The sequence below is a fragment of the Cryptomeria japonica genome, chromosome 9 (genome assembly GCF_030272615.1).
Source record: "Cryptomeria japonica chromosome 9, Sugi_1.0, whole genome shotgun sequence".
Taxonomy (NCBI): Eukaryota; Viridiplantae; Streptophyta; class Pinopsida; order Cupressales; family Cupressaceae; genus Cryptomeria; species Cryptomeria japonica.
Genome location: NC_081413.1, coordinates 838,720 through 851,045, shown reverse-complemented (window position 1 = coordinate 851,045; position 12,326 = coordinate 838,720). Strand labels below are relative to the sequence as shown.

The following is a 12,326-nucleotide window of genomic DNA, read 5'->3' as shown; positions in this document are numbered from 1 at the left end:
TTGCATTTTACTACTTCACTTTGCTCACCAATATATCCTTTTAGTGATTAGGTTGTTAACCGATACTTTAAACTTGGTTTAAAAGGTTAAATTTTAAGGAACCACTGATTCACCCCCCTCTCAGTGGTACATTGTGTTCAATAATTTCCTTTCCTTTTTAGGGATGGATTTGTTAAGTTGATGTAATCCCCTCTTAATTTTTTCAAAAATATAATTATGTGTTTCTTTCATTCTTAAGATTAAATGTAGTATTTTTCATTATACTATTAGTCATGTGGACATTGTAGTCTCATTTCTAATGGTTGGTAGCACGGCCATGACAGATAAATGGCTGGACTAGATGCTATCTAAACTAATGTGGATTGTTGATGATTGTAGCCTTGGTATCTATTTCATAGAATTTTCGTCACTTATGAGTCAGTAATCAGTACAGTGCCATATAGATGATAAAATGATAAGTTACCTTTCCGTGGCAGCTATATACGAAGTAATCAAATCACTGGAACAATACCTACAACGTTTTCCAATTTAAAGAAGTTGAGAGTATTGTAAGTAGCTTAACTTTATGTACTTTGCATTTCCTGTTGTATTCGAGTTTTGAAGTTGTCAAATCTGCTTTCAACATCATTCATGTCTGCAGAAACAATGATTTTTTTGTGCAGTCGAGCATCCAGCAACAACTTCACCGGAAAACTTCCAGATGTTATTGGAAACTGGACCCTACTTGAGGACTTGTAAGATTACTGATTCTTCACCGACTGCTTCTATTTTATTTTAATTGTATACACACGCACATGTTTCTTTTTCTTTTTACATATCTACGATGCGTTTTTAATTGCAGGAGATTGGAAGGCACTTCTTTTGGAGGGCCAATTCCTTCATCCCTTTCAAATTTGACCAAATTAACTAGCCTGTAAGCACATCCACCCTTTCATCTCGCCTACTCAATTTTCAATGCAAAATTTACTTTTTGGATGTGATTTACTAAGAATCACGAGTGAAAATAGTGCTTTCAATTTTGTCACATGCAAAACAATTACTTCCCATTTTTTAATGTTTAAACATCTTCATTTTGGATGGCATGTGTTCTCTCTGTCTTCTGACTAAACAGTATCATCTGCGATTTATCTAATGGTGGCACTTCCCTTCCATTCTTAGCAAACCTAACGAATCTCAAAACATTGTGAGTATAAAGATAGTGTTGTTTATGTATACGATAATATGATCATGAGGATTAAATTCTTGATGTGAATTTGTTTCAGACTTCGATTTTTATTTTACTTATTTCACTTACCCTAGAATGCTCTTGACAAATCTTGGCAGATTTTTAAGGAACAACAATATCTCTGGGCAAATTCCTGAGTACATTGGAGAATTGGAGGAGCTACAGATGCTGTAAGTTAATCTTGTAAGCTGAACTTGTGTTAAAGGGATTAATCTTTTTTCTGAAGACGTTAGTTCCGCATAGACTTTAAAGATGTAATTTCATATTATTTTCTATAAAATTCATTAAAAAATACTTTCAGCAGATGTCTCTCTCCACTCTGCTATACACAAAAAAGAAAAAGAAAAAGGATAGATAAGATAAATTCAGCATACATACAAAAGAGACATTTCATGTTTAGAATTGAGTGTTTAAGAAGTTTTGGGTGGCATCCCACAAGTTTCCAAATTGAAGCTGAATTCTCCATTTGCCCTTCAACGTGCAACTAAATAATGGATACCATCTGATACATGCATGTCATACGTAGTTGTATAGAAAAGAGATATGTGCCCTGTTATACACTTACACAACTCATTATTAACATTTTTACGTTAACATCTGACAGGCGAATGACAATATATATGAGTGTCTAGAGTCTTGCTAACATTTATTATTGATATAAATCTATCTCTTGATAATTTTACCATTATCAGCGTTCACAAGTGTGTCTAAGATAAAATTTTGAAACATGTCTAGATTGTCTAATTGGAAAAAGAAAATCATGCATTCCTCATGATTTTCGTTGGGACACTCATTTCTTTGATTTTTGTATCTTCATCACACTTTCTAGAGCTCCTTATGAGTACCTATATTTAATCACTAGGAATACACCTCTAGACCATAGGATCACTATTATAGTTCCATTATTTTCTTGTTTATGTAATTTCACAAACCCTAGGCATTCCTATTAAGTGAAGAAATGCACAATATCTTTCACAAAATCCTGTATAGTTTGTAGTATCTCTGACATGTATAGGTAACCAACTTAAATGAGAAATGCAAGAAAAAGAAAGTTCCATTTAACTCCGGCTTTTTTCAAATTTCTCAAAAATATCTACATGCTTTGGTAGTGAATATTTCTTGATGCAAACAATGATCCAAGTTATCCTCTACACTTATGAATAATGTAATGATTTTGTCCTAGACTTCTAGGATAGAGTTATATATAATTGCATGAATTCAACAAGAATTGAATCCGAATAAGGAAGGTGTAAATATTATTCTATAGACCTGAAACATAGAGACAAGGAGCCTTGCATTGTACTTTTGGAATAAATCATGCAAACCTACTCTAACGGTAAAGATGGGCAATGATCATGTCTAACATTGCACATGATCTTGAGCCTATAGATAAAGCTACATAACTTGCCAACACAATTATGAATACATTTCTCTAATTAATAATGCCTTCAATCACAAAACATAGAGAATAAGTCACATTATATGACTCATACTCAATTATTGTTGTATAATGCAACCATAATTAAATTTAGATAGCATGTGGCCCTTAAGTAATTCATTGAGACCCCTCCAAATTATATGTAATTCATTGAGACCCCTCCAAATTATATGAATATGAAAATAATTATGCTAATATTAGACATTGAATTCTCCATTTTAAAGAATGGTGCTAGTGCCAAACCAGTAAAAAATTGTCCCTTTCCTTACTTATATATGCCACGTCCCATTCAATTCCCTTATATGACTAGATCTTAAATATATTTATTCAGTATGATAGTGCATAGATAAATCATTAAGTTTATGTATCAAGGTCAATTCACAAGTTTTCATAACATCCATGTAAAGTTTGTTGCAATGCAATCATACATTATTGTTATAACGAGTGTTTATTCCATTTACATTTAAAATCTTACATCACTAGGTTAAGGGAAAATGTTACAAAAATAAGCATGGCTACTTGGATGATTCTCCACTATTTAGAAAAATATTTTGTCATGTCTATCTACTAGGCCCAATTGGATGATTAAAGACTTGTTTGACCTTGTTTGACTGATCAATTGGCCTTGATTTGGTGATGGAAGCATTTTCAATTGGGCTTGACCCTTACTTCTATCCTTGACTTTTGCACCCTTGATTGGATGACTTCATGTTGATTAGATTTTACGTGCCATGTTGGTAATAGTTAGATAAGGTTATTTATGAACTTTTAAAATATGTATATATTGCATGTTGTCCATCCTAGATTTATCTTGATTCGCTCATAATTTTTTTGATACTAAATTAATCATGTATTAATGGAATAATGAAATAGAGTGGTCTAGAAATTTGTATACATGTCTCCTAATGTAATTTAATTTATAAGCTATTGTTGAACGAAAGGGATAAGTTTGCGAAAAGAAAATGAAGTGTAACAAAGTTTGAGTAATAAAATTTCTCTCATTATGTGTGTGTGTGTTATGTTTGATTTTTTAAATTTTTAATATGTGTCTTACAGGTTAACAAGATATAAAATATTTTATCAAAGAAAAATGATTTCGGTACTTAGGATTAGAAAGAGAACACACACCCAATCTTACAAATTGGTACAAGAACAAGGGTTTATATTAATTATAGAGCGTATGTTCACTCAATGTTTAGATATGTAATAAATTAGGCATAGTAAATTGGTTTAAATACATACATGATTGATTCATATGAGAATAATAGAGTATTTAAGAAGGTATATTAGTGTTTTTATTCATTCAATGCTTCAATGCTCTTATAAAAAAATGGGGAATGAATTGATTTTTCAACACGGTCCCTTTTCCTAACCATAAAATAAGTATATAAACTTGCTGATGAGTGGCAAGGAATTTTGATTCTAGTTATCAATAACTACCCAAACTTCAACTAGCTAACACTACTCCTTGTACTTTTTGAAAACTTGCTCAATATGGTCAAAATGACCATTTCCATGCCTATAAAAATCAATAGTATCATCACAGTAAATGAGTACAAACTCTACCAAAACACCCTCGAAATCCACATCCATTGTTCTCTAAAAGGTTGCACCATTTTTTTTAACTGAAAAGGTAACTTGCAATAGGCATAGGTGCTGCCTCACTTGGTGGTGAATCTTGTTTTGTGTTGGTGTGACTCTTGAACTAGAATTTTTTTGTATACTAAGTACCCATCCAAGGAGGAGAACCTTTTTGAGCCACTTACCCTTTGCAAAATCCCTTCATTGAAGGGAGGGGCTAGTGATTCTTAAGAGAGTCTCTATTCAATTCTCTAAAGGATACACATAGTCTAATTTCCTCATTCTTCTTCCTCACAGGAACATTTTTAGCCACTCAAGAGGAATACTTAATAGGAAAAATTATGTTTTCTTCTATAAGTTTGGTCAATTATTTCCTCATTAAGAGCTCAATATTGGGATGTATAAGCATTTTCTTCTACCTGATCAACTTTGCATCTAGGCTTAGTTTTATGGTATGATGGCCTAGTCTTGGGTCACAAACTTAAAATATTCATAGTTACATGCAACTACATCATCATATCTTTTTAACAAGCTTGAAAATATTTTTTTAGAGAACAACATACCTTTCTAAGGTTTAATGAGTTTCCCTCAGCTACAACATTTGGTTTGTAGTCACATTTCTTTGCAGCTAGGTTCATCTTCTTTTATTTCAACAAGTCATCAAACTTAAAAATACCTTCTACCTTAGTGATGATACCTTGGGGAAACTATTTGGTTTTAAGTTGCATGATCCGATCTCCATATTGGTCTTCTAGCATAGACTATTTTTGGGGAAAAAAATGCTTCATTATTTAGGAAGTTGACAATTTGATGATCATTTTCAAACACCTACCAATTTATTTGGTTGTCTAGAATAGAAAGCCTTCCAACAAGCTTGATATGATGTTCCTCTTTTTTGTAATATGTGTTGGTATGCCAAATTGAGAACCAACTACAACAAGTTTGGACTAGCATGCTTGTTTTGACTTCTAGGGATTGTTTAGATGCCAAATCCCTCAAAACCTTCAATCAAATCCCAAACTCTAATTTGTAAGATTTGAGCATATTATTCTTGGTTATTCTTTGAGCTATTATTTGATTGACAACCAACTTGTTATCTCCAATGACTTGCAATATCTTGATCTTTCTTTTTTGTGCAAATCAAAGACCTTGGATTAGAGATTCATGCTTAGCTACATTTTAGTACAACTAAATTGATAAGTATATAGAATGGAAGGTAGGGAGGTCTATGACTATTATGTCTTGTAACATAGTGCAACCAAAGCATGCATGCAAGGTCAAATTTAAATCCTTAATGACCCCACTATCTTAAATGTAGTTCCATCCAATTTTATAACTCCCTCAGTCACAAGTTGAACCACAAAAAATTGGGCCACAACCCCTCCATATCTTCTTGCCCAACTTCACAAGATTGGGGATAGGAATTTACTCCTCATGCATATAGTATGTGCCCAACCCAATCTCCTCTACCCCATTAAATGGGTCAAACTAGGTTATTTCTCCATTCATCTAAAAATAAATTAGGAACCTCCTCCAAGAGAGTAGTAGGTTCATGAGCGATACAATATTCCCCTTCTTGCATGTGGAATTTGAATTTATGGGTCGAGGATTATGAGGTTCAATATGATATTTAGCAATATGATCTTCGTTGATGGTCATGTTTGTACCATATATTGTTCTAAATAGCACGTGAGACTAATCAGAAGATGTATCCACCAATTTTGGTTATGATCTCTCTAGATAAGTATATAGAAATGAAGGTAGGGAGGTATATGACTAATATGTCTTGTAACATAGTGCAACCAGGCATGCATGTGAGGTCAATTTTAAATCCTTAATGACCCCACTATCTTAAATGTAGTTCCATCCAATTGTATAACTCCCTTAGTCACAAGTTGATAACTAATACTAAGGAGAACAACAAAATTCTTTAGCATAACAAAGTTGTTAGCCCCCTAATTAATCATAAAATTATGAACTATGGGATCTCTAATGATCAAAGACATATAAAATGGATGTGGCTTACTCATTTTACTTGGATTCTCTTCTTTTTTGGGCTAGACTAGAATGGTTGGAATTATCTTTAACCCCCTTATCATTTCCTTAGTTGATTGATTTATATCTTTTAACGATCATGTTCATGTTAGATTTCTTCATTTGATCAACTATATTGAAGGGAACACTACTAACCTTTAAGGAAAATCTTGGAAAATTGAACTACTTTTTCTAATTGGTTGATCAAAGGTTCTCGTCTTGTGTCTTTTATTGTTATTAGTGGTTTGATTTGGATGTAGTAAAATTGTCTTTACTGTTGCACTAGAACTTGTAGTATCTGGGGGTTAAGGAGGTTGATGCCTAACCATGGAAGATATTCCACTATCCAATGATCTTTTCTCCAACCACATGTTCTAGGCCATTGCACCACTACTTGATTGGTTTAGACCATAAAAAATTCTTCAGGCCAATTGAACAATGCAGAGTCTCCTAGCATGTGATCTTCCCTACTAGAAGATGCTTGATTTATATTAATTTTTTGTTTGGAAGATGATGGTCCATTTTGAATCACTAGTACTTGGAAAAACTTACCATATTGATAGGAAATTTTATTGTGTAGTTGATTGCATGGATATCACCATTCATGCTCTAGTTGAGCTATATGTTTCTAAACTAGAACAAGTGCCTTTGAAGTATTCCTAGTGGTAGGATTGAAACTATCCAAGCGTCTATCATAATTGCACTGATTTTTCTCTTGATATGCTTCTTGATATGTTGGTAAATTTGGTTTTACGGTTGGTAAGGTCTATTATTTTTCATTTTTTGTCTCTTGATTATTTCTAGCTCATTTCTAGAGTTATATAGTAATACCTTAGCCGCATGCAATTCATTTGAAGGTGAAAAAAAGGTAGATGGATGACTGGTAGATACAATTAGGACGGATGTCAAAGTAGTTTTTAAAGGTGGAAATTATTGGGATAGAGGAAATAGAGACATTGGAGCTATTTTCCTAGCCTGTATTAGACAATTTTTGCCCTAATGGTATTATCATATGCATTTGGTAGAGTTACCCCACCCATAGATTTTACCATAATAGTGTTTCATTATTAAGAGCTCTTAAGTAGTACACGAAGGTGTGATTGTGAGATTGTTTCACCAAGGTAGCAATTCAATCCTATGTATTATGAAATCCAAAATTAAACTTTCTCATTAATTCATGGGGAGCCCTCCTAAAATTTGTGGTCAGTTACTCTAGTGATCACTCATCCCCAAAACTGTTCACAAATATTTTAACCTAACTCATCTCAATTATGAATGGAATTATATTGTGAACCTCTATACAAATGTATGCTTTTAGTTTGAAGGATGTGTTTAGGAGTGTAACAACTACATTGTCGATTTTGATATTATGTATAGAGCATAAATTGGCTATGTATTGAATGTGTTACATTATGAATATCATGGACAACTTAGAGGGGGGATGAATCAGTTGTCAATTAAAAAACTTTTAACTTATTCCACATAAACAAATCCGATAAACAAATTCCTATTTACTTAGCCATAAAAAAGATATAAGCATAGGAGATCACACTGTTGGCATTATGTGAACTGGTATGAGGACATAATGACATTGTGTGTTGTCATTGATGTCAATACAATGAAGAGAAGAAGAACCGGTATAACATTGTGAACCGGCATTTGTGCCAAAGTGAAGTGGTGTGTTTGTTTAAGATGAACCAGCACATGGAAGCGATGTATGACTACCGGTTGGTGGTCTCAACTTCAAGGTTTTCGGTTGGAGTGCTTCAAGCCTGTGTGGCTCAACCAGTGACTTTGTGTGATGAGTTAGCATGGTAACGAAGAACAGATCATATTGCCACGTAAGCCTTGTGCGCGTGAAGGATCTTGCATGAAGGAGATTGTTCCTATCTAACTCGGGAATGTGTGAAGTCTATAAACGGTGATAACGTGTGATGGGTTATCAGCTGCCATGAAATCGGTGGAAAATGAATGATGGAGAATGTCTTGAGATTGGATCAAGACTGTTGCATTTAATGCAGTGTGCTCAACGGTCAGGACTGAACCATTTGAATTCCTTAACCTAACAGGTTTAGGGTTTAGGGTTTATGCTACCGACCTATCTGTTTTCCTATAAGGTCGATGTTGTGATTCTTTCAGAGGTTGTTGGCAAAAGTTGTGTGTGTGTATTCTAGAGAAGAGATATGTGATTCTTGCCAAACCAGAGGAGAGAAGTGATACCTATAGAAGGTGAATAGGAGCTTAAGCAGATCTGCATTGGCATTGAGTGCTATTATCAGGTCATTGTTATACCTGTTGATCTTTAACCACTTCAATAGTTGTGAAATCCCTTAACAGGGTAGCCTTAACCGGCTTGCTGTAAATCCTTTAACAGGGTAACTTGAAGCTATTGAGTTATTGAAATCCTCTAGCTATTGAGTTATTGAAATCCTCTAGCTATTGAGTTCTTGAAATCCTCTAACAAGGTAACCTTTAACAGGGTTTAACCCTTAACCGGGTATTGTAGCCATCTCTTAATCGGGTGATCCCTAACAGGATCGGTTCCTAACAGAACCTATTGTATCTGTCTTTAATCAGACAAGGCTCCTAATAGAGCGGACTTCTAAAGAGTTCAAAAACAAGCTTGTGGGTATTCATCCCCACCATGGTTTTTTCCAGTTGGATTTCCATGTGAAAAATATGTGTGTCAAGTGTGATGTCTTCTTCATGTGATGCTATGACTGTCTTCTGTTAAGCGATGATTCATGTTGATGTAGTAGTAATATGTACATCTTTGATGATAGATTACCTGTTCATGCATTAGGGTGAAATGGAAATGAAGAGTTAAATTATATGAGAAGATAAGTGTCAACCAGTCTATGCTTGTCTTAGTTATTCTGGGTTTTGCCAGTTGAACTCTGTTTAAGGACTCATGTTACTGTTTGTCTGTCAATGCACAGTGTCTGCTGACAAACCGATTTAAGATTGTGTTTTTGTCTGTGCTAATTCACCCCCCCTCTCAGTACCGGTTTAGTACTATTTGTTCATCATTGAGTTATCAATTGGTATCAGAGCGTCCTCCAGGTCCTCTGTGTTATAAGCTTAACTGCTTGAGGTAAAGATCCCAGTCTAATGATGAAGAGGGAAGGTCCAAAGTTTAACAGAGAAAATTTCAGTATATGGAAAGACAGAATGAAGATATACATCAGAAGCATGGGTGCTCAACACTGGAGCTATGTTGAGAATGCCTATGTTGCCCCTACCGTTACTCTCACCGATGACCAAAAGAGAGAAATGCAGGAGAATGGGCAAGTCATGGAAGCCCTAATTAGTAGTTTATCTGACATTGAGTTTATTGATGTCCAAGATAAGATAAATCCCAAAGAGGTATGGGATACTCTTGAAAATATCTATGGCGGTGATGAGCATGTAAAACAAGCTAAGGAAGAAAGACTTAGAGGGAAGTTTGAAGACATGCAGATGGTTGAAGGTGAGACCATTCAACAGTATGGAATAAGAATCAAAACCGTTGTTGGAGATATCAAGAGTGTGGGTGGTAAAATAGATGATTCCACTGTGGTAAGCAAAGTTCTGAGATCCCTATTGTCGGTCTATGCAATAAGGGTTGCTGCTATTCAGGAGCTAAGATCAATAGACAAGACTAAGGTATCCCTAGACTCCATCATTGCAAAGTTGACAGCCTATGAGCTAAATAGTTTTGATGCAGTGTTCAAAAGACTGAATCAACATTTAAAGCTGTTGTTGTACCATCTAGAAAAGGAAAAGAAGCTAGCACCAGTGGTGAACCAAGACAGAGCAGAGAAATGGATGATGAGGAGATTCTGATGGCATTTGAAGCGCTTCTTGCTAGGAAACTTCCTCAAGGAACCGGCAAATACAGAGGTAAGCTCCCTTTGAAATGCTTTTCTTGTAACTGGATAGGACATATTGCTGTTAACTTCCCTAATGGTGACAACAAGGACAAACCGAAAATGTTCAAGAAATTCAAAGGAGGAAACTGGAGAAACTGTTTTGTGGCAATAGATGAAGGTGTCACAGATGAGGAATCAGAGGATGAAGAAAATGAAGATATTGTGTTTGTTGTTGTCAAAGAAGATGTGTTAGACAAGAAAGCTGTTGTCTCCCGGTTTGATAATTCCAATGAGTGGATCATTGACAGTGGCTGTTCTCACCATATGACTGGTGATCGAAGCAAGTTTCTATCCTTGGAAGAGTATGATGGTGGTGTGGTTCGCTTTGGAAATGATGCACCATGCATGGTCAAAGGCAGAGGGTCCATCTCTCTGAATGGAAAGAGTAGTGCTGACAATGTGTATTGGGTTGATGGTCTCAGACACAACCTTTTGAGTGTTGCCCAGCTGAATGACAGTGGTCTCACTCTAGAATTCAAGAATGGAGTGTGCAGAATCAAAGGAAAGAACAGTGAACTGGTGGCCACCAGCATGCAGACCAAAGGTAACCTATTTCAGCTGAATGCAAATATAAGTACATGTCTTATGGCTAAATTTGATGATAGCTGGATATGGCATAGGAGACTCTGCCATGTAAACTTTGATAACATTGTGAAGGCTGGTAAGATCAAGGCAGTTAGAGGGTTGTCGGTGCTAAGCAAACCGGATAATACCTTGTGCAGAGAGTGTCAATTGGGGAAAATGTCTTCCTCAACTTTTAAAGGTAAACCTTTCACTGCTGACAATTTGCTTGATCTTGTGCATACTGACTTGTGTGGTCCTATGAAAACTAGAAGTGTGTAGGGTGGTAGGTACTTCATGATTCTCATTGATGACTGCTCAAGAATGATGTGGGTCACATTCTTGAAAGATAAGTCTGAAGCTTTTGTAAAGTTTAAAGCTTTCAGAGCATTAGTGGAGAAGGAAAGCGGCAAAAGGATCAAGTGCCTAAGAACTGATCAAGGAGGGGAATTCACTTCCAGTGAATTCAACAAGTACCATGAAGAACATGGTATCAAGAGGCAACTGTCTGCCCCCTGGACTCCACAACAAAATGGCCTAGCAGAGAGGAATAACCGCATTGTGGTTGAAGCAGCTAGAACCATGTTGATTCAAGGAAAGGTAGCTCACACTTTTTGGAGAGAAGCGGTGAGCATTGCAGTCTACACAATGAACCGGGTACTCATCAAGAAAGGTAAGGATAAAACTCCTTATGAGTATTGGACCGGTAAGACACTTGTGGTTAGCTACTTTAAAGTGTTTGGTAGCAAATGTTACATCAAGAAGAGTGAACACCAGAGCAAATTTGATGTGAAATGTGATGAGGGAATATTCCTAGGGTATTCTACCAAGAGCAAAGCCCTCAAGTGTTTCAATAATAGGACTCAGAGAATTATGGAAAGTATCAATGTAAGAGTTGATGAAACCTCTGAGAAAACTGAGGAAACCGACAGTGAGCAAGCGGTAAATGAACCGGTTGTAACCTTTTGGGAACCGGTTGTCAGTCAACCAAGTACCAGTAACAGTGTTCCTACACCGACAGATGTAGATGTTGATACTAATGGAGATGAGGATGAAGAAGAAAAGAAAGAGGAGTCTATTAAGACCATTCCTCGATATGTCAAGCTGAATCATGATCCTAAGCAGATCATAGGAGATAAGGATGCCGAAATCCTTACAAGAAGAAAGGTCAGAGAAAGCTCACGTTTGATCTCTGAATTTGAGCCTAAGTCATTCAAAGAGGCACATAAAGATGAAGACTGGATCAAGGCAATGGAAGAGGAACTTGACCAGATAGAGAAAAATGGTAGATGGTCTTTGGTACCCAGACCGGAGCATAAAAATGTCATTGGTACCAAATGGGTTTTCAAAAATAAGCTGAATAAGGATGGCACGGTGATTAGAAACAAAGCTAGACTGGTGTGTAAAGGATATGCCCAAGAAGAAGGAGAAGACTATGGAGAAACTTTTGCCCCTGTAGCCAGATTGGAAGGAGTTTGTATGCTTCTTGCATATGCAGCTTTTAAAGGATTCAAAGTATATCAAATGGATGTAAAATCTGCATTCCTAAATGGTGTACTTGAAGAGGAGGTGTATA

At 35.7% G+C, this 12,326-nt stretch overlaps 1 protein-coding gene across 2 annotated transcripts in view; it reads left to right on the top strand.

The window, feature by feature from the left end:
• Positions 1–12,326, top strand: part of LOC131059689 (probable LRR receptor-like serine/threonine-protein kinase At1g56140) — a 109,995-nt gene that overhangs the window by 35,114 nt on the left and 62,555 nt on the right. For both annotated transcript variants that reach the window (XM_057992716.2, XM_057992713.2), the window contains 5 exons: positions 477–548; positions 663–734; positions 842–913; positions 1,112–1,183; positions 1,324–1,395. In XM_057992716.2, coding sequence (XP_057848699.2) covers positions 477–548; positions 663–734; positions 842–913; positions 1,112–1,183; positions 1,324–1,395 — 360 coding nt within the window. The remainder of the gene's footprint in view (positions 1–476; positions 549–662; positions 735–841; positions 914–1,111; positions 1,184–1,323; positions 1,396–12,326) is intronic.